The sequence below is a fragment of the Neurospora hispaniola genome, assembly GCF_033458365.1.
Source record: "Neurospora hispaniola strain FGSC 10403 chromosome Unknown B0T23scaffold_5, whole genome shotgun sequence".
NCBI lineage: Eukaryota > Fungi > Ascomycota > Sordariomycetes > Sordariales > Sordariaceae > Neurospora > Neurospora hispaniola.
In genome coordinates, this window is record NW_026944410.1 from 3519296 (window position 1) to 3540384 (window position 21089).

At 52.1% G+C, this 21089-nt stretch overlaps 6 protein-coding genes and 1 non-coding gene across 7 annotated transcripts; 1 reads left to right on the plus strand and 6 right to left on the minus strand.

The window, feature by feature from the left end:
• Positions 1–367: 367 nt before the first annotated feature.
• Positions 368–4870, minus strand: B0T23DRAFT_176302 (uncharacterized protein). Its single transcript, XM_062833002.1, has 2 exons — positions 4646–4870; positions 368–4592 (listed from the first exon to the last, which is right to left on the minus strand). The coding sequence occupies exons 1-2, from the start codon at positions 4752–4754 to the stop codon at positions 787–789; spliced, it is 3915 nt and encodes a 1304-aa protein (XP_062692267.1). The 5' UTR covers positions 4755–4870; the 3' UTR covers positions 368–786.
• Positions 4871–5911: 1041 nt separating this feature from the next.
• On the minus strand, positions 5912–6001 carry B0T23DRAFT_t249. The gene has a single exon. It is a non-coding gene; the product is annotated as a tRNA-Pro (tRNA).
• A 131-nt stretch (positions 6002–6132) lies between these two features.
• On the minus strand, positions 6133–7483 carry B0T23DRAFT_444312 (uncharacterized protein). The gene has a single exon (XM_062840894.1). It carries the CDS (start codon positions 7416–7418, stop codon positions 6192–6194), a length of 1227 nt encoding a protein of 408 aa, XP_062692268.1. The 5' UTR covers positions 7419–7483; the 3' UTR covers positions 6133–6191.
• Positions 7484–7721: 238 nt separating this feature from the next.
• B0T23DRAFT_405826 (inorganic pyrophosphatase) lies at positions 7722–8986 on the minus strand (the record flags this gene model as incomplete). Its single annotated transcript, XM_062839053.1, has 2 exons — positions 7722–8007; positions 8091–8986. The coding sequence occupies 2 exons, from the start codon at positions 8984–8986 to the stop codon at positions 7722–7724; spliced, it is 1182 nt and encodes a 393-aa protein (XP_062692269.1).
• Positions 8987–12352: 3366 nt separating this feature from the next.
• On the plus strand, positions 12353–16094 carry B0T23DRAFT_361050 (prion-inhibition and propagation-domain-containing protein). The gene is made up of 3 exons (XM_062836273.1): positions 12353–15250; positions 15333–15423; positions 15494–16094. The coding sequence occupies exons 1-3, from the start codon at positions 12397–12399 to the stop codon at positions 15771–15773; spliced, it is 3225 nt and encodes a 1074-aa protein (XP_062692270.1). The 5' UTR covers positions 12353–12396; the 3' UTR covers positions 15774–16094.
• A 489-nt stretch (positions 16095–16583) lies between these two features.
• B0T23DRAFT_383136 (DNA polymerase III, clamp loader complex, gamma/delta/delta subunit) lies at positions 16584–18836 on the minus strand. The gene is made up of 2 exons (XM_062837384.1): positions 17698–18836; positions 16584–17575 (listed from the first exon to the last, which is right to left on the minus strand). The coding sequence occupies exons 1-2, from the start codon at positions 18634–18636 to the stop codon at positions 16778–16780; spliced, it is 1737 nt and encodes a 578-aa protein (XP_062692271.1). The 5' UTR covers positions 18637–18836; the 3' UTR covers positions 16584–16777.
• A 731-nt stretch (positions 18837–19567) lies between these two features.
• B0T23DRAFT_405829 (uncharacterized protein) lies at positions 19568–20443 on the minus strand (the record flags this gene model as incomplete). Its single annotated transcript, XM_062839054.1, has 2 exons — positions 19568–19605; positions 19690–20443. 2 exons carry the CDS (start codon positions 20441–20443, stop codon positions 19568–19570), a joined length of 792 nt encoding a protein of 263 aa, XP_062692272.1.
• Between the last annotated feature and the right edge of the window lie 646 nt (positions 20444–21089).

Here is a 21089-nt window from a genome sequence, read left to right on the forward strand (position 1 = left end):
CACCTTTTTGTCCATCTATCCCTCTTACTCCGTTTCTGTCCTTCACTACGTACTATAAGGCTTTTAAGGGCATGTTGAAACAGGAGGTATTCGTATCCATTACTACACTAACTGACTGACTTAACAATTCCCGCCAATATCACCGCCGCCGCCGCCGCCAACACAATACAACACAAACAATTTTGGTTCTCCTTGCACACTCAAGTCAGTCTTATAGGTGATCAAACTGAACAAAATCATCACATACGACCATACCCACTGGAAAACTCGGGATCCCGTCCGCTCTCCCATAGATAAGCCAGTGAGGGCCAGACTAGTAGTTGGGTCGGTGACGACCAGCGAATCCCTGGTGTTGTATGTTTTTTTCGACTTATTCTTATAATGTCACTTTTTGTCCTTTGTCGCGAGCTATGTTGTTTGCTTTTTTTTGGTGTAGGTTGTGGTGAGAATAGGGAGCATGTGTTGATGGGGTTTTGGGAGCGAAGTGGGTGGTGTGGGGGATGTTCGAGAAGGGAGACATTGTAAAGATGGAAGATTTCTTGATTAAGAGAATGTACGTCAACGAGGTTGGTTCATTGATGATGGCTCAGAAAATCTTCCCATGTAAATTGTGTTGACTGACTACTATGGACTAGATAGGGTACGTTGCGAGCGAGTGATATGAGAGATGTCGGTCGGTTCTCGCTGACGTCTTTCCAAGTGCAATGCCTTTGCGACTTTCCCATTCCACACAGCTCCCCCAGAGCAAAAAGAAAGAAGCCCACACAATTGCTACGTGTACAACCACTACGATGCCGGAGTGGCCGCAAGCGCGGCAACAACGCCGCCATCCTTGAGCACAAGCTCCAAGCTCACCACCGCCTTCAGATTCTCCTCGTACAGCGCTCCCTTGCTCATCATGCTCTGTGTCCTCAGTGGCGAAGGAGCCTTCTTCATCAGATCCAGCGGCAGCTTCAGGCGCAGGTCATTATACAGCGAACACGGCTTCTTCTCCTCGGCCGCACGGTCGTTCGCGCTCAGCGCCTTCCTACGCCCCATCTCCTCGCGCACGAGCTGCAGCACGTCCACCAGGATGACGAGGTCGCCGCCGATCTGCTTGTCCTTCATCTTGAGCTCGTTGAGCAGCTGCAGCGTCTTTCGCGCCGTCGTCAGCTGCGTGATCAGCGTCTCATTGGCGCCCGCCTTGGCTGATATGATTAGCAGGTCCACGTAGTTCATGAGGCCGCTGGGGTTGTGCATGAGCGCCGTCTCCTTGAGCCGGTCGTTGAGATCGGCCAGGTTGAGCATGTCCTGGCGCAGAATCGCCTGCGCGCTCAGGTATCTGTCCAGGAGCCCGATCAGGGCGCCCTCCTGCGTGTTGTTGGCCTCGTTCCACCTGTCGATCAGCTCCTGCGGCGTGATGTACCTGGTCTTCTCCTCAGCGAAGATGATGAATTTGGCCTTGTGGTGCTTGGTCCAGTTGCATTTGTTCGGACACATGCTACATTCTCCGTTGTTCATGGACGCACAGTAGTATGTGTTGTCGTCGTTCGAGCAGTCGCAGAGTTCGTGGCAGGTGTAGTTGCAAACCGTGCAGAGAGTGGCGTGCTTCCCCGAGGGGACATCTCTCCTGGATGTCTCGATGTACTTGTGGGCAATCTGCTGGTCGGGCGCGGCTTCGATGGTGAGGGCGAGGCTTTTCAGCTGGGCAATGATCAGCTGCGCATCATTGGCAGTCTTCAAGATCTTTCCCTCGGCAAGCTGGCATTTCTCTTCGAGCTGCATTCGCTTCTTGGTCACCTCGGCGCTGCCTGCTGTTGGCACAGGTGTCATCTTGAGGAGCATTTCCTGCAACCGAAACTGTCCCTTGATCGAGCCGATCCACTGGCTTCTGATATTCCTGTCAACCTCGCCACCTTGTAGATCGAGCCCGAAAGCTGAGTTGTTGACTTGAACCTCGCCGTTCTCGACCGGCCATTGAAGTTCTTCGAGGGTGCCGTGAGCAGGGACCTTGCCGTCATCGCTGAAGGTGTATAGCGTGCGGAGGCATTTGCGGACGTCTTTTGCGAACAGAGAGAAGACATAGGTGGTGACAGGGCTGAGGATCGTTGTGCGCATCTCGTTGGCCTTGCAGACAAAGATGACGCTGTTGACATGACTGACCATGCCAAAGAACTCGGACATGGCTGCGGTGACGAAGGCATCGCCCTCAACACCTCGGGAGCCTCCGTAGCCAGGCGTGTCGACAATCATCAGCGTCTTGTTTTCAAAGACAGGCGCAAACGGTCGGATGCGGAAGCAAGTGACCAGCTGCGTAACCGATGCGGACTGTTTGAATTTGCGGTCGTCGATGAGAAGAACGCGAGCTGGGTCGTCCACCCCGCCGCCGAGGAGGTAGGACACAAATGCATTGATCTGCGTGCTCTTGCCAGCTCCGCTAGGGCCGATGAAGACGGCGACAATGGTTTCGTTGATTTTTTCGAGCGCCGGAAACTGGATCTCTGGCTTGTACTCGGTGGCGACATCGACTATGCGCACTGCAAACTCGTCTTGGAAACCCTTGACGTTGGTCTTCCGCTCAAGGTATTCCGTGTAGCCGAGGAAAAGCGCCTTCCTGTCTTTGTCAAAGTCCCACGGCTTGCTGCTGTTCGAAGTCGGCGTAGCAGTGAGCCTGGCCTTATTGCTGAAGAAGAAATCAAGCATGTTGCCGGGTTCAGTCATACGTCTCTCGGTGCGCTCGACAGCCTTGGGGCTCCAAGGCGATGAGCCCACGCAGGTCTGCACGCTCAGCTCGACTTGGTAGTCGCAATCGTCGGACAGATCCTCGAGTTCGATTGTGTCATCGGTCGCAGGGCATCTGACGTCTCGGAACAACTCGTTCTCCCCAGCACGAGGGAACGGGCCGTCTCTCTTGGAATTAAGAACCCGGCGATACCGAAGAGCAAAGCCAGTTGTTGGGATCGCAGTCTCTTCTTCCGCCGCACGGTTTGAAGACCACTTCACAGTCAGCGTCTGATCTTTGACGGTGAGTGTCGGCCGAGATGGCTCCTTGGGGAGCATGCCTGTGACTATTGAGAGGACGCCGTCCTTCTGCAGGATCACGTCACCAATGTTTGTCTTTACCTTCTTGCCACCGCGCGTGGCTACGGCGATGCTCGCAACCCCAAAAGAAACATCGACACCGGGGATCGCCATCTTGCGCTGTTCGCGTATGTCATTGCACGATTTTGCCAGGTTGGCTCGCGTTTGTGAGTTCTCGAACCATTCCTCGACCGGGAGATCGGCATCGTCGCCGGAGTCCAGGTTATCGAGACAAGCCGACGCGAAACTTGTCTGGAGCGGATGCGTGGGTACACCAATGGCACCGCCTCCAATGGACAGCAACAGGCCGGGGGGCGCAGTGTCGACCAGGCTTCCGCTCTTGAGTCCTCCCAGATGATCCTCGAACTTGTCGGCCAACAAGGCAGCAACTGTCTCGCGAAGAATGCGGGCTTCATCTTGTTTGGCGGTGACGAATTGCTGGGCAATCTCAGTGCGCCGTGAATGAAGGCCAACGACCCTCTCCAGCTCGGCAATCTTCTTATTAGCATCCGTGTTGCCATCCCGCAGCTCTGGCAACAACTGGCGAACTTGCGATGTGAAGTTGGTCTCAGCCGCCGCAAATGCGTTATGGAAGTTTGAGATCTGCTTTCGGATGGAGGGGAAGGTCTTCTGGAACACTTCATCCGCTGCAATCTCCTTCAGCGACAACGTAGCCTCGTTTCCTGCATTGAGAGCTTCAGCAGTCTTGGTGATGAGGCCGGTATCGATGCTGCGGATTAGCTTGTTCGCCTTGCTGTCGAGGAGGGAGAGCGGCAGCAGCTTGTACTTGAGCGTATTCATCTGCGTCATGAGCTTTGAGGGCATCTCCTTGGCAACTCGTTGGGCGTCTTCGAGGCTGGCGACATTCTCCGCCATGGCGCCGCTGTACGAAATCTTGACGTTTTCCATGAGCTTCTCGGACCCCTCCTTGAACTCGACTTTGGCACTTCCGCTGACGGGGATCGAGACGACCTTGATCTTGAGCTTGCCTGTAATCTCTTTGGCTTCTTCTTCCGACGAGCAGGAACGAGCAAAGGTGAGCGTTGCGCTCGCGCCCTCAACCACTTCGGAGACAAAGTGGGTGTAGAAAGGACTATCGAGCTGCTTCTCGTACGTCATCTTGGAAAGAACCTCCATGGGAATGCGGCGTGTTCTGCGCTCAATGGTGCAAGACACATTGAGTCGTGCCCCGTGCTTGCTGGACTTCTTCTCGCTCAGATACTTTGCTGATCCTTCGGCGCTGAAAGCCTTGAGATCCAGAGCCAACGATCCCTCAATACTGAGCGAGTTGTCGTTTCGGGCCTCGTCGAGCGAGTATGTGAACCGATAATCGGCGCTTTGGACCTTCTTGTCGTCGACAGCTTGTGTGGCATTCACTTCCGAGTCTTTCCAAAGCGAAATGCCGCTAAAGAACTGCTGGCTGCGAACGTCGTACAGCATCCCGAGCTGGATATTCTGCCCGAGAGCTGGCTGAAGAGCGAATACCTCAAACTCTTTGGCACTGCTGTTGATTGCATCCATCGTGTCTGGTTCTATTCTTGGTCAGCGGAGGTAGGTGTGGAGTCGAAGGGCCATACAAACTGACTTAGCAAGATGAGAAGTGATGGTGATGAGAGAGAAACCCGTCGATATGGCTCAATCGATCCTGAGTGAAGTGAAAAGATCAAATTCTGAGGATATTCGGGAAGAAACATCGACTTGAAAGGTCAAAACCCATGATACCGGATGGTCCCTGGACCCTGCCACCATTCAAGCGACTATCGAGTCAGCTCCGATGCTCCAACCAGGCAAGGTGCTTCTTCTCTTGCAGATGTTGTATGATATTGAAGCCTTGGTTCATTCATGTCTTGCCCAAACAGAACGCATATGGCAAGCTGAGCAACGGCCGCCCTACCCAAAAGAGATCTTCCACACTGAATTGCTCAGCTAGGTGTGCATCCATGGCTGTATCCATGCTGGTCTGGAAGCTAGAGGAACTTCCATTGAAGAAGTGGCGTGAGAGTCCCTACTTTCCACAGAAGCCACGGGCAATGAATCGCTCCTGAGCCGAAGATACATGTGGGTCTTGGAAGAGTAAGGCATCCGGTCATGATGGAGGAGAGTGCGCCGTGGGTCTAGATTTGCGGAGACCTTCCTGGCAGGTCGAGATTCGTTGAGACCTGCATCATTCAGCTTGCTGCCCACATGCTCATTGGAGGCAATAAGCCAATGGCGTCAGATAGCGCCAATGCAGGCTTCTTCCTCATCAACCACAAGACATAACACGGCAACAAGCCTACGAATTGGCCCCCTGGCACGCAAACTAGTCAGTCAGCCTCCGAGCAGCTGAGCTCACCGTTTTGGTAACAACCAAGCGGCGGCGGTGGCTGCAACCAGCGACAACGGCCGCAGAGTAAATGCGCATAACGTAGCGGGGACGAGAGAGACAATGATGTTCTGGGCTCGAAACGTAGGCGCTGCAACAATTGAGTCAACATGCTTGGTAGTGAAGGTTCGTGGCAAGCGTGCGACATATCGGTCCAGAAAGAAGTGATGATCTTTAGGTAGATTGGTTGCAGTGTTGCGGTTAAGAAGAAGAAGTATAGGGATCCCAGCGAAATTCAGTTTGCAGCTTTTATCCACCCAGTACACGGACCGCACCTTCCAATCGGTTCTCGTTAGCATCTTTCCTCGTGCAATGCTGTTGCGACTCTCCCATTTTACACAGCTCTCCAAGGACAAAAAAAAAAAAACGCAACCTATGCTATAACTAGATGGAACAAAAACTGAACAAACGGTGAAAGGATTAACAGATTAGGTAGAAAATGCCAAAGATGACTGCAGTCAGGCATAGAAAAAGATGAAAAAGGATGGGGCCACCCGGGGATTGAACCCGGGACCTCTCGCAAGAATGCTCAGGATTGAACCCTAAGCGAGAATCATACCACTAGACCAGCGGCCCTTGTTATTGGATGTTTGTAGACAGCAAGTTTAGGATCTATAATGACCAGTAAACTAAGTGTAGGTAGTAATGGCAAACGCAGGGCAGCATAAACACGCAACACCAAGACTCATCCACCGATGACAGTGGACGTATCGTCAGAATTTTAAGGTTAACTGAAACTATGCTAATACCCTGCTACACTGTCTGCCTAATCCATATCATACAAATCACCCCCATCCTCATCCACCTTTCTGTTGACCTCATCATCAACGTCCTCATAGGCACCTCCGGCGGGTCTAACACCCCCAGCCTGTCGGGCCACTGAGTTCCCAGAGACACTCCTACTCGCATGGCCAGTCACAACTGAGCTCATGTTCGGGTCAGCTTCGTTCCCATGACGCCGCAGCGGCCCCGAGACTCTCCGTGCCCCATCTCCGGCCGGTCGATCACCAGCGGGTCGGAGCATGGAGTTCCCGGAAACACTACGGTTAGCCATCAATGAACTCAACTCCCGGTCCGTCTCATTTCTACGACGCCGGAGTGCCTCTGAGTCTCTCCGCGCCTCAGTCATTCTCTCATTACCATCTCTGGTATCTTCGTCTTCCCACTCCTTTGCTACCATTTCTTCCAACATTGCCGTTGCCGCTTTGACTTTTCCCAAGGCATCAATGCCAGTGTACCTTTTCCTTGCCGCCTCCATCCTCTCTCTCTCTTCCTTACTTTTTTCTTTGTACCTCTTCTCCCTGTCGTCCTTCGTCCTGTAATTCCACTTTGCCACTTGTTCCTTTTCCTCCTTTTCATCCTCTTCTTCTTTTTCTTTTTCCTCCCCCTTTCCCTCTTCCTCCTCCGCTACCACCATCTTCTCCCTCTCCTCGTCCAATGTCAAGTTCTTCAACCCTTCATCCACCCATCCCAGCCCACTCTCACGCACCACTTCCACACCCCGCTCCACCTCCACACCTTGCGTACTCCTCGCCCTCTCACGCGCATCCAGCACCGCATTCAAATGCAACAGCTCGTTCGCATCCATCCCACTCCCACTCCCCCTTCCATGTCCAGTCTCAACCACCCCCTCCCGAATCGAGCCCAAATTACTAACTCTCCTCCTCGCCCTCTCCTCTTTTTCCCTCTCCTGTTCCAACTCCCTCCTCCTCTTCTCTTTCTCTTTCTGCTCCCTCCTTTTCTCTCTCTGCAAATTATCCTCCATCTCTTTCCGATGCTTGGCACACCTTCCTGTGTGGGCAATCTGCGTGTAGCTGGCTGCGGGCAGCTCGACGGGACAGAGTTCGGGTTCGCCGGTGCGGTGGAGGTTGCGCTCGCGGGCGACGGGGCAGAAGAAGAGGTTGTTCTGGGAGATTTCGGATTCGCGGGGGCAGTTGGGCTCGATGCAGTTGCGGCGGCCGACGCGGCAGCAGCCACAAGGGAGTTGTTGCATTGGTGAAGTGTGTGGTGGTGGTGGACTTACTAGTTGAGTGATGGGCGGGGGGTTGGTAGAAAGTTGTAAATGTGATAAGGCTAACGAGTGACATTTTGATCAGATTAAATAGCGGTATTGGTTTCCATCCCTGTGCTGTTTTCCTGTGATGATCTGATGGTGAGATGATTCCTGAAAACAAAACTCCAAATAACAAACCCGTGACGATGCCCTACAATGTTTTTTCAAACCTGCCCATTACCATCACCGCAAACTCAAGTCAATGTTCCGCCAGCAGACCTTACCCAAGCATCATCATCCCCATCACCAGAAGTTCAAGTTGACGTTCAGCATTTTCAGGTCGTCGAGGGCAGAATCGTTCGCTAAATCGTCCCATTCGTCATCATGTGTCATGCTGTCTTCCTCGTAATTCGTCCCCTTATCCTCAGTACCGACCTCATCTTCATCTTCATCCCCCTTCTTCCTATCCACGTAGGCTACCTCCTCCAAATCCTGCTCCACCTCGGCAGGCGGCAAGTCCTCATTCGGCGGCAACTTGACACTCTCCGGATCGACCTTTCCCGGCGTTCCATCCAGCGTCGTGTTTTTCCTATTCACAAATGGTCAGCATCAACAACAACAACAACAACGAGGAAACGTAATGCCCCTCGAAAACCAACAAGCAACACTCACAAACAAACATCCTCACTCCCCTCCACCTCCCCCCTCACCAACTCCTTCCACATCTCCTCACACTCCTTAATCACCCCAACCGCATACTCCCTCCCTTTCCACTCCCCGCCCAACGCAAATCTATTCTTCTTCCTCCCCTCCGGAACCCCATACCACGTGAACCAATCCCTCGTCGCCTCCAACAAACCCGGACACTCCCTCTCCACATCCTTTACATCATCCACCTTTTGGGCAAGCTTATCCCTCACATCCACCACCAACACCTTCCAATCCATCTCCCCCGCATCCACCAGTCCCAAAACCCCCAGCACCTTCACCTGCTTCACCTCCCCCGTGTACGCCACGCGCGTACCAATCTCACACGCATCAATCGGGTCGTTATCCCCCCTTGCGCCCTCCGCCGCGTCCGCGTCTGGACCCTTGTAGTGCGGCGACTCCCACGTCTGCGGCAGACAGCCGTAGTTCCAGAGGTATCCCTTGTAAGGAAACAGGTTAGGCACGAACCGGGGTTGGTTGGGATGGGCGGATAAAACGTCTTGGACGATGGGGTTCAGAGGTAAAGAGCGCGAGATTTCGAATTTGGCCTGGGACCAGCGGGGGATTTCGACGATCATGTTGTAAATTTCTTGGTGGCGGGAGTGGAAGAGGGGGATGTCGTGGAAGGGGGAGATGGGGATGGTTTTTGGATGGTTTCTGTTGTCATCGGAGGAGGAGGAGGAGGAGAAGGAGGAGGACGAGGATGTGCGGAGGAAATAAATTTTGTGGGAGAGGGTGTAGGGACGGCCGGATTTGGAGAGGGTGTATTTGATTTTGGTGTCGTTGTCGCTGTCGTGGTCGGCGTGGTTGTTTTCGCTGTGGTGATTACAACCGTGGTGGTGTTGGGGGGAGAAAGCCATGTTGACTTGATGAGCCACTCAAACTGCCGGGGGTTGTTGCATGTTTGGTCTTGTTTACATTGAGATGATGTGAAGGGAAGAGTGGAGAGAGGGGCGGTTGAGGTTAGGTAAGATTGAGGTCGAAAAAAGGTTGTGAGCTGGTCCCTGTTCGGTTACGTCATAGTCTTGTTTCACTGCGAATCAGTGGTTACAGCGCGGGCGGTTTAGGATTGGCCAATGACCGCTAGAGGTACTTGTTAGGTGCCCTATCGGGATGCGGTTCACAATATGACTAGGTGTTCTCAACCACCATTCATTCATGTTCATGAATGTCCCTTCTCGATCAAATTAGATGACATTCATGTGAAACTTTTGGACTGAACTCACTTTCCTTTTTCAATCCAGATTATGTAGCTTTGCAACTGTCAGTCTTTGCTTATGGCTCAATGAATTGGAGTGGCTGACATGCCTGAATCAATGCGAGCTTTCCTCGATATCCTCGTTTCATCAAGACATCATCTTACCCCACGACACTTATTGGAGTGTCTGCGCATCAATTCATCGTGAAACTTTGTGAAATTGAATATCACATTACTGAAAGACATCCAGACCAATTATTCAAAGATATCCTCCGAGATATGAAGTCCCTATCGGAGAGGATGACGGAACATGTCTCAGACAACGCAAGGAAGTAGGGGCATAGTACGATGTGATGAGTATGTCTATTCGGCCTAACTCCTAGTAAATGCGCATAGCTTCGACTAGTCGACAGTGTACCCTCTCCCCCATGCCCCCTTTCCTTGAAGGGATCTATAAAAGTTTCGAACCGCAAAATCTTTTGGCGCATTGTCTGCTATGGTATCATTGTCGTCCCTTTACTGTCGACCCCTTTGTTGCGTTTGTGATGATCGAAGACGGGTTCTGTTGGGGATTAGCATCCGAACAAGCTGGAATACGATATTACTTACCCGTGGATAACTTCCAGCCATTGAAGTGTAGGAATTGGCGCTCGTCCCGTCCCAGGAGAACTCTTGACAAATTAAGAATCAGGACGACGACGACGAGAGTCTAGCAGTTATCTCACCATTGCACCGCAGGAGAGAGGTGTAAGGCCCGTGACTTGGAACTCCGGACGTCCCTTCGATCATGTGTAGCACATGTGGCGGAATACGACTGAGAGATGCTTGTGTGGATTGGGGTGGTGATGGGCTGGACATGTTGAATGGTATTTTCGGTTCTTGCGTTGTTTGAGTGGCTGCAGTGGTGAGAAAGCGGCGGAGATCCCAGGGCTCTGATCATTGATGTCTGCTTCACTGATTGCTTTTTTTTTTTCGGCATCACAATAATCATTTTGGTTTATATATGCCATCGGTGCTCACGAGGATACCACAAGGTATTACTGAATGCCATGACGGCTCTGCGGCATTGTGAGCTGGAGGACGGATGAGGATACGACATTTCCTGCTTCAGAAATTTTGAAAACCATGGCAGAGAGGACAACTCAACCACCAACGGGCCATGTGAGCGATGATCCCTTCGGTGTGGTTAGAAATCGGCCCATTGGGTTGTCTGTTTCAAGTATCTTTTCTCCTAGTTGACCGCGACGTTGATCAGACTGATACAGGGCAGCAGTGTTGGTGTGTCGGTTACATGGACAAGATAACGGTCCAACACGGTATCCCCCAAAGCTAGCGTCTCGTAAAATAAGAAATCAAATTACGACGGAAAGGGATCCCTAAACGCTGCTTATGGTAGTCGTGTGTCCGGGTTGATCTACGGGAGTGAAACGCTGGTGGTGAACATGCGAACCAGAGGACGCCTTGGACGGCGTTGGACCACTGGAAGTCTCCCCAGGTTCCGTAGTACAATCTCGCGAGGCAGATTTCAGTTACGGATGAACTATTCTGGATGTCATCAATCCAATGCGGCTCCGTTGGATCCAGAGCATTCTATGAACGCGCCGAATTATTGGAAGGTTAAGAAAATAAAAATTGTCGTCCGTTGCTGACGTAGGTGGTATTGGAGGGAAGAAGATGGACGGTCAAGGGTCCCGTCAGATCGGCTTCAGGGTCCTAGAGGTACTTGGATCTCACTTCAGGGGGGCGCTAGTAGTCTCCTAAAAGCTTCGCGATGGCACGCTACATGTCAGCATAAAGCGTCCTGCAAAAGGGACTGATTGGGTGGATTTGAGGCCTATCGGGCCGGCAGCACCCGAAAAGGGTCTTCCTGTAGTCCCCGTGACCCTGGCATTCCAGGCTGCAATTGGCGATCCAAGGGCTTTCGTCAAAGGCACCCGCAGTTGGGCTGTCCGAGTTCCTCACAATCAAGGAAGTGATGAGAAAAGTCGAACCATTTTGTTATGGCGTAGATGGAAACCACAGCCTTTCTTCACCTGAAAATGCGGTGTCATTTCTGCATTACCCATGGACTGACGGATGCGATTTCCATGTTGTCGCCAGTCCTCGAATTGGACGCGGCTGGCTCCAAGTTCAGAAGAAGCCGCAAGTACAGGTGACAGTGCCATAGGTACCCTAAAGTGGAAGGTGCCTATACTGGATTTGAGGATGACGTGCCATGGTTGGATCATCATCGCGACATTGCTGAGAAGAGAGAACTGATGGGGAAGGCAGGCCAGAGTCAGCACAGACGGGGAAAATGGTCTGTGACTCCATCTTGACACAGCGAGAGCCAAGGAGCCCAAGGGAAAAGAAGGAAGGCGATGGAAGCTGCCGTCGGCGACCCTCACTCCTTCCAATTACATGCTCCGTCCGTCTCTTCAATTCCCTCCCTCACTTTCACTCCTTCCCTTTCGAAATCTGCACCTTGGCGATTCGGCAGAGTTTTCATGAGTGCGTCATCACCGAAATGGAAACCGCAAGGTGCTCGACGCCAACTCTTTACATCTGTAGAAGGAACGCCTGCCACGAGGGGTTTTAACCATGAGGGGAGAGAGTGGAAGTCTCAGTGGAAAAAAAACAACCAATGGGCTCTCACTTGTCATGTTGGTAGATCGAGTCCTGGTTTGTTTGTTCATCTGTGGTGACGCCGTGAGACTGAGTGATATCTTCTATTCTTGAAGGCATTGTCCAATATCGCCCCAAAACTACCCTATCAAACCCATGATCGAAGAACCAATCACCAAAGACACAAACCAGCTTGCTATGTACTTCACCACCAACCCACGTCCTCCAATCCCCATCAGGCCTCAAAGCGAGAAGGACAGGACGAATCAATGGGCTCGATAGCCTTACCCTTTTCATTGGTTCACAACTAGTCGCTACTGCGCCAACAATGCTACCTTCACTCAGCCCCTCTCCTGTTTGTGTGACATCTTCGTGGTTCGCGCGGGTGGCTGCCCGATCAGTGTCCTCTCTCTTTCACCCAAACCTTCTACACTCACACGCCATCTCATCGCGCCTATTCTCACCACCATGGAGCCAGTCGGGCTGGCCATCGGCGTCATCGGGCTGGCAGGTGTACTCAAGAGTTGTGTTGAACTTTTTGGCTATTTCTCTACCTATCATTCCTACGGCCACGACTACAATCTTCTGGACGCCAAGCTTCATGTTGAGAAAGCTGTCTTACTGCAATGGGCAGACCGCGTGCGTCTGCTTCACGAAGACTATGATCGACGGCTCGACAACCCTACCATCCGAGAAGCTGTATCCCACATACTCTCCAGCATCACACACCTTCTAAGTGAAACTTCCTCCCTTCAACAGCGCTATGGTGTGGAGCAAAGGGATGGACCCCATTCACAACTACTCGTATCTCAGAGTTCGGCAATTGTGTCATCTCTCATGGAAAAGTTCAAAAATGACTACAATACCATGCAACTTCGAATCCACCATCGAAAAGCCACCACGCCAGCATCGGACAAGTTGAGGTGGATGATCGTGGACAAGGACAAATTCAACACCCTGATCGCGGAGCTATCTCATTTCACTTCCAAACTGGATGCTCTTCTTCCCGGAGATTCCTCTGAGCGGACCGTCTCTTTATTGGCCTCATTGATCAGGAACGAGGTGTTGTCCGTTTACAAGGAGAATGCCAAGCTGCTCCCTCAACAAGCAGCCGACGGCCGCCTGGAAGGAAATGACATACTGCAAGAGGCCCGAGACCAAGATAGAGCCTTGAAGAGCCTATGGTTTCGCTGCATGGATGACAGGAAGGACAGCGTTTCACCTGCCCACGTCAAGACCCTTCAGTGGGCGCTAAAACCCGCTTGCGAGAGAGAAGGATGCGAAGCAGAGTGGGACGATCTGTCTGAATGGCTTCGATCGGGGACAGGTGTATACTGGATTTGCGGTAAAGCGGGAAGCGGCAAGTCTACGCTGATGAAATATCTCCATGACAATCCTGACACGAGGGCGCCATTGCAAGCTTGGGCAGGCGACTTGCCACTCACATTCGGTTCCTTCTTTTTCTGGGGGCTTGGAACGCAAGGACAGAAGTCTCTCGAGGGACTTTCTCGAGCAATCCTGTATCGGCTTCTGGAGGCTGAATCCTCCTATTTACCCTCGGCTCTGCCGCGGCTATGGCAGGAAGTCCGGGTCAACGTTCATAAAGAGCCTGACCCACCTTCAAGTGGAGAGCTGAGGGCTGCATCCGAGTTTATGACGAAGAGATTCCAGCCCAAACGCCGATTCTGCTTGTTCATCGACGGACTAGACGAGTTTCAAGGGAACTTCCACGACGCGATCAAGTTGATCAGGGGTCTCTGCTCCAACCCAGCAATTAAAGTCATCGTCTCCAGCCGGCCTATAGCGATCTGTTACGATGCCTTCTCCCGCGTGCCCCAGCTTCACATGGAGAGTCTCACGAGGAATGATATCAAGGAGTACATATACGATGTCATTGGGTCACACGATTACATGAAAATCCTTGCGGGTTCTGGCGTACAATCACCAAACATACTTACAAACAAGCTCATTGAAAAAGCTTCGGGTGTTTTTTTGTGGGTCATATTGGCTTGTCGATCGATTCTAGATGGTTTTGCGGCTTATGACACTATTGCAGAGCTATGTCGACGGGTCGATGACCTTCCGCCGGAGCTGGAGGACCTCTTTGTGCACATGCTTAATAGCGTTGACCCTCATTACCACGAACAGATGGCGAAGACCTTGAAGATACTTTACGCACGAAAAGCATCTAATGACCATTTGGCGACCATCGAACTCGCTTTTTTCGATAGGAACGACATGGATTGCGTATCAAATAATCCACTCGAAACCATTACGGTACATGAAGCCCACAAGATTTGTTCCACAATGATGGCAAGATTGCGAAGTCGCTGCGGCGGCCTTTTACAGGCAGAACCTCGATTAGGCTTCGCTATAAAGTCCCGAAGCGACGCTGACTCCAACCTTGATATTTGTTGGTGCCCATCAAGGGAAACATGTCCCTGGATCAGAAGGATTAGCCAAAACTCGCCGTTACAAACACACAAGTCTGGGGGTTTTCCGGAGCATTCCAAGATCGAGTTCATACATCGGGCTGTCTTTGAATTTTTGGATAACCCAAAGGTCTGGGATCTGGCTCCGCTACGGATATCAGATCCTACCTTCAGTGTGGCTTGCGCACTAGCGGGCATGACATTGCAGCTGTCTTATCTGCATTGCCAAAACGGCGCTCGTTTAGGCGGGTCATTCAAAGAGCTACTCGCGATTGATCATGAACCGCTCGAAAGCGTTCTTCCGGTTCTGGCAAAACTTGCGGACTGTTTGAGTCTGACGATTCCACGGGAACACTACGCAACCAACGAAGCAGCATTACAATCATGCTTCTCCCGGTTTCTGGATCCAGCCTATAATCGGTCATCACTTCAATTGTCACTCCCGTTGGCAGTAGAGGCAGGCTTGGTAAACACTGTCGGTCGTCTGCTTCAAGCCGTCAGGCTGCGACCGCCGAGTGCACCATTTTCCCCGTTTCCTCTACTTTACCATGCACTTATCTTACCCTTTTTGTATGATTACGACCATCTGGGGCCCGTAATATCACGCCCGCTTCATGAGCTCCTAGAGTACTTGCTGTCGCAAGACTTCTCCCCGAACGAAGTTTTTGTGAATGAGCGGGGACTGTCCACCACACCCTGGAGAGAACTCGTATTGAAGGGGCAGAGACAATTCGAAGGCCTTAATACTCTCCGTTCATTCTTCATGGCACTAAATACTTTTAAGCTCATGAAGCCGTTGATTGAGCACGGAGCAGAGCTGGACAATGTCCTCCCAGGGATCCCAACTATGGAAAAATTCTTGGACGACGTACACGCTCGTCTTAGCCTAGGTGAGATTGGCCAACCAGATTTCCGACCAACAGCGGGCTATGGATTAGCAAAAGTGCAATGCCTAACAACCCTACTATTAAGTTGCACGAGAAACCATCAGATTTCAATGGCAAAGTAAGGAGACTCGAGACATCTGGAATAGCCTCATGGCAGCCATAGCAAACCGGAGAAGGTACGGCATAATCCGAACATCCAACGACCTTTACAAATTCACTAACAATTCGCTCATTGGGCTTGTCCAGGGTCATGGCGGCTGAAGCACTTGCCTCATCGACAGCTTCAGAACAGAATAAGGAAACAGTCACTCAGCTGGACGATAACCTCGGCGCCCAAATCGAGGAAAAGGTGGACAGCAACAGCAACAGCAACAAGGTTGACACTGGAAGTAGCCCCAAGCTTGACACAGACCGCAAAGTCCACCTCAAGGCCGTACAAGCACCCCTGTGGTGGCTTTTGCTCTTTGCCATACTAGCTCTGAGTATACACATGAAGCCTGGCTTGCTGAGCCAAGCGGGACCATAGAGATAGCTCCGAGATTTGGATGAATGAGGTTAGGGAATTTTGTAAGTAGACGACTTGATGATTAGCAATGTGCAATACGATATAATGCCAGTTTGTTTGTAGTTTGGTTCTTCTGATGGGGGTGGAAAGAACAGGGGTAGGATAAGGGTAACCTAGAGCTTTATTGGGCTGTGGAAGAGAACACCTCGTATCCGTTTGCAGAGGTTCGACAATGATCAAGGCTCTCAGCGGTTCAAATGTATATCACTTCGTCTTCTTCAACATGTTGAAATTCAAATTCATAACATCGATGTTCAAGACTCTCCACCACTTTCCCTAGTCCAGTGTGATCTAGCTCTTTCATTCCAAACTGACCAACTAACAAGGTCTAAATGGTACAATGCTGGCTGCTAGTTACCTTGGTTCTTGATCTTGGTTTAAGAATAGGGTAGGTGTCCGGAGTTCTCATTCGCCTTACTCAGAAAACCTTCGTTTAAAACGACGGACAATGTAGGCTTAAACGGCCACGAAAGCCTCTTTTCCTCAAACCTTTACCCGATCTGTTTCGAAATATCAAAACTGAAAGATACGAAAAGAGGGTAGTTCCCACGGCACTCGTTCGCTAAACCCAAAGCTCAAATAATACCTTTTCTACTTTTATTGGCAACAGGCGTTTTGTGTTGTACCTATCTACCAAACAAAACAAAATAAAACAAAACAAAACAAACAAACCAGGGCTAGATTGCATTTAAGTGGAAGTCATCAAATCTGGTACCATCAGAACACAATCACTGATCAAAACCATGTTATAATGGAAGGGTCCATGGATTCGTTCCATGTCTTTTTTCTAACGTCCAACAATAAATGCTATGCCAACATGAATAATTTACACCAAAACGCCAGCCTATCCATAACCTTTTTTTGACGCTTCAAATGCACATCATGCATGCCCTACAATCCAAACCAGACATTACACTATTCCAACAAAACCACACACCCTCCCACCCATTCAAGTAAACCAACACCTACGTCGTCGTCCCATTCACCCCTCCCTCCCCATTTCCATTAACCTCCCCATCATCCTCCCCCTCCCCCATTTCCACATCCGGATCCACCTCGGTCCCCAAATCCCTCTCCTCCAAAAACTTCCTCCCCACCAACTCCCCCGGCAAATACTCCTGCCTCACCCTTCCATTCCTATAATTCGGGGGATACTTATACTCGGCGCCGTACCCCATCTCCTTCATCAACCTCGTCGGCGCATTCCGTAAATGCAAGGGGACAGGCAACGCCGCCACGCCCGGTTCCCTGAGCGCCGAAAACGCATTATTCAGCCCTCTGTACGCCCTCGTCGATTTGGGCGCCAAACAGAGCGCTACGGTGCAATGCGCTAAAGGGATACGCGCTTCAGGCATGCCGATTTGTTGGGTGGCGGTGTAGGTGGCGGTTGCGAGAGGCAAGAGGGAGTTGTCGGCGAGACCGACGTCTTCGGAGGCGATGACGACGAGGCGACGAGCAATGAAGAGGGGGTCTTCGCCCGATTGAAGCATGCGCGCTAGGTAGTACAGACTGGCGTCGGGGTCGGAGCCGCGGATGGATTTGTGGAAGGCGGAGATGGTGTCGTAGTGTTGGTCGGAGGCGCGGTCGTAGACGAGGGTTTTGGTTAGGGAGGCTTTGATGGATTCTTTGGTCAGGGGTTGGCTGTCTGAGGGGGGGAAGTGGTGGTGAGGGATAAAGCGAGTTCGAGGAGGTTGAGGGCCGTGCGGGCGTCGCCGTCGGCAAAGGCGCAGAGGTAGGAAAGTAGTTCGTCGTCTATTAGTGGGCTGAGGGGCAGGTGTTGGTCGGTTATTTCCTGTTTGAGGGCTCGCAGCAGGATGCGCTGGAGGTCGTCGCGAGATAGAGGTTGGAGAGTAAAAGTCCGGCATCGAGAGAGCAAGGCGGGTACGACTTTGAAGGAGGGGTTTTCGGTCGTGGCGCCGATGAGCGTGATGGTGCCTGCTTCGACGGGTTTGAGGAATATGTCTTGTTGGGCCTTGGTGAAGCGGTGGATCTCGTCGCAGAAGATGATGGTGCGGCGACCTGTGAGGTGCAGCTCGTTGGCCGCTTCGCCGAAATACTTCTTGCACTCGGCCACGCCTGAGCTGGTCGCGTTCAGCTCGATGAAGCGGCTACCTGTTCGTTGGGCGATGCAGCGCGCTATCGTCGTCTTGCCGGTTCCCGAACCGCCCCAGAGGATCATGGACGGGACTCGGTCAGTCTCGATCAACGCGCGCAAGACGCCGTTGGGCCCGACTAGATCCTGGCCGAAGACGTCGTCGAGAGAGCCAGGGCGCATGCGCTCGGCTAAGGGAGCGGATCGGTTGTTCGGTTTTGTGCGTTTCACTAGCGGTTGGATCGGTGGGCTGGGTTGTGCTTCTCCTCCTCCTGTTCCTACTCCTCCTTCTCCAGCATTCCCGTTTTGTTGTGGTGTCTCTGCGCTCCCATCTCCTCCATTCCTATTCCTCGCCGCGTCTATCGAAGGTGAATCCAACCCCGGTCCCTCATCAAACCTCCTCTTGGTCCCAGTCCTCGGTGTTTGCGCAGCAGTCGAAGCAGCAGCACTTCCATGGACTGGTAGGGGTGTCGAAGCAATGGGTATCTTTGACACCGCCAGTCGTTTGGCAGGAGTCTGGAAGAAGTCGGCGGCACTTCGTTTCTTTTGGGTTGAACTTGGTGGTAGGTTTCCGTTCTGGGTACTCTGTTGTCCACTACTTTGCGGTTCAGCTTGGGTAGTGGCGCTCTCGGCGGCTGTCTCGAGGAATGACTGGCAGCCGGAATCAATGTGGCTGTTGATTTTGTCGAGGCCCTTGACGGCCTGGTTACATATCGGACAAGTGACCGCCATGGCGTCGCATGTGTCAGTGGGTAGGATGAAAGCAAGATTGAAGCAAAATCTGGTCTTCTCAATGTGTCTGAACGGTGGAATTTCAAAAGATGACCCGAGAAATAGCAAAAATGGGTTGTCGGATGGCGAAATTGGAGGTGACGGGAGACGCGTTTGTAAGGCGTAAATTGATTTTCGAACGCGTTAACAGCTGTTGTCCCTGCCGCTGCAGTGCTGGTGGGGAACTAGGTGTGTTGCGGATACTTGAAGCATGTGGGGTAGCTCCCGCTGGACCGTTAGCAAATTGACAGGTGCCCGCATTCGAGCCGCACTAACAAAAGTCAGTAAGTCATAATTAATCAGCCATCAAAAACCACAGCATGCGTCATAAGAGGGCATCGCAGAAAAAGGTACACAGTAGAATGCATGTAATCATGATAACCCGGTGGAAGCGAACATGGGATGAACCACTTTATGCAAGCAAGACCTTCTTGAATATGATGACAAAGCCTCTCCAGTTCTCTCCCTTGTCTACTAAATGGTGATGTGACAAGAAGAATAGAGAAAAATTATGCAGCCACTACCGATAAGCAAAAAAGACCCTTTAGAGAACCGTCCATATCTGAGTGAATCAGAATGGAAAAATAAGTGACAAGAACAACGAAGGGAATAATGCTCTCTACCCAAACGCCAGTACCCATGCTTTCGCCGAAAAAACCCCAAGCGCGCGAGCGCTAACAAATGACGCAAAAAGACTCTCAAAGCTCCATACACAACTCTTGGGTCCTTCGTTCTCGATGCGCCAAGGGGGCCACTGAAGTGAAGACTGTCCCGTAGCTCTCTTAAGAGTCGTGTCGTGTCACGCATGACTGACCGAGTGAAAGGCGCTTCGGCTTCCACGCCCGGCCCACCCCTAGCTTAACCGAAATTTAATCCCATTCATGTCCTTTATTTATACCATGAACGACTCTCCACAACCGCATTGCTCCTCTGTTTTTCCATTCGTTAGCCACCATCCCGTCCCAATTCCTTTCCGCAACACCGAGGGAGAAAAAAAGGGAGATAAACACTCACTAATATTGGGATTCCTGAAAACAAACCGCTGACTCAACTTATCCTCCACCCAGTCCATTTCACTGCCAATAATGCTGAAGAGTGCCTTGCTGTCAATCAAGACCTTGACGCCGTCTTGCTCCACCGTCTCGTCAAATGCCCCGGCCTTGTCCACGTACTCCAGGTGGTACGCCAGCCCGCTGCACCCTCGGTTGCGCACGCCGACTTTAATTAGCTTCGGCTCCGGCTGGTCTAGCATTGCGCGCAGGTGCTCGACGGCCGCGGACGTGAGGTTGATGGCGGCCTTGCGAGGGGCGCGCAGGCGGGAGGCGCGGGGGGCGGGCTTGGAGGGCGCTGGTTGCGTGGGGGCGGAGGAGGGTTGTGCTGCGGCGGCGGCGGCGGCAGTCTTGGATTGTTCTTGCTTGGGAGCAACGGGGGTGGGCTGAGAGGGGCTTGATGATGTAGATGGTGACGTTTGCGCAAAGTTGTTTAGTTGTTGCTGCTGCTGCTGCTGCTGCTTCGGTGGCGACGCAATCTTGTGAGGTCTTGTCTCGTGTACGCGCGGCATGGGCGGCTGGACGGGGAAAGCCATGGAGTCATTTCCGGAGCGCGGCGGCGATGGCGGGTGCGAGGGAAGAGTGTAGGACTGGAAAGCGGTGACAGCGGGTGAGGGCGTCGTGCTGAATTGGTGGCGCTGGGCGTGAGCGACGGTGCGGTTGCTGTTGCAGAGGGCGGACGAGAGCGTCCTCCTCGAAAGAATCCTTTGCGCGTTCATCTTGAGTAGTAGTGGTGTTGTTGTGCTTGTTGTGTAATGTACAATCGCAGACGGGAAAGCCGGCGATAGTATGGCGGCGGTGGTGGAAGTGATATGATGTACGGCGGCGGAAGAAGAAGGAGAAAGGGGAATTGCAGAGGTCGGAATCATAGGGCTGTGACAAGGCCAGACTTTGGTGGTTAGGTCGTGTGTTGGGAAACAGCCGGGGCAATTCGGCTTTGTTCTTCCTCTGATGATTCAGTTGTGCTTGGCGGGAATTCGACAGTTGGGTGCGGGCCAAGCAAGTTCAACTGAAGTCAAGTCAGCCGAGCAAGCAAACTGAGCCGGGACGTATGACATGGTGATGGGATGGCAATCTTGGCCCTCGGAGCCGCCCGGTAACCGACCTGGCCAATCAGCATTCGCCCATTAGGAATCCCGCTGACATTCTGCCTGTCTTGAACGATCCACATGCTTCGTAAGCCACGAGGGGTCCACTCCGAATCATATGGGCTCCATCCATTCACACCCATCGCATTTGCCGTATCGACTTTTGGAACTCGCATCTCTCAGGCCATGCAGTGTCATTCCATCATGTCTTCCATTCTGCCCCAGACAAAAGGACCCTGATGGTCACTGCAGTGGCTCACAGCCCTGACAGGAAGGA

Bases quoted from the DNA above. Each gene is read 5' to 3' on its own strand.
- B0T23DRAFT_444312 (XM_062840894.1), bottom strand. From the start codon at position 7,418: ATGCAACAACTCCCTTGTGGCTGCTGCCGCGTCGGCCGCCGCAACTGC.
- B0T23DRAFT_361050 (XM_062836273.1), top strand. From the start codon at position 12,397: ATGGAGCCAGTCGGGCTGGCCATCGGCGTCATCGGGCTGGCAGGTGTA. The intron at 15,251-15,332 runs GTGAGATTGGCC...CCTACTATTAAG, and splicing joins ACACGCTCGTCTTAGCCTAG to TTGCACGAGAAACCATCAGA. The intron at 15,424-15,493 runs GTACGGCATAAT...GGGCTTGTCCAG, and splicing joins GCCATAGCAAACCGGAGAAG to GGTCATGGCGGCTGAAGCAC.
- B0T23DRAFT_176302 (XM_062833002.1), bottom strand. From the start codon at position 4,754: ATGTTTCTTCCCGAATATCCTCAGAATTTGATCTTTTCACTTCACTCA. The intron at 4,593-4,645 runs GTCAGTTTGTAT...GACCAAGAATAG, and splicing joins ATCACTTCTCATCTTGCTAA to AACCAGACACGATGGATGCA.
- B0T23DRAFT_383136 (XM_062837384.1), bottom strand. From the start codon at position 18,636: ATGGCGGTCACTTGTCCGATATGTAACCAGGCCGTCAAGGGCCTCGAC. The intron at 17,576-17,697 runs GTACCCGCCTTG...CCTGCCCCTCAG, and splicing joins AAAACCCCTCCTTCAAAGTC to CCCACTAATAGACGACGAAC.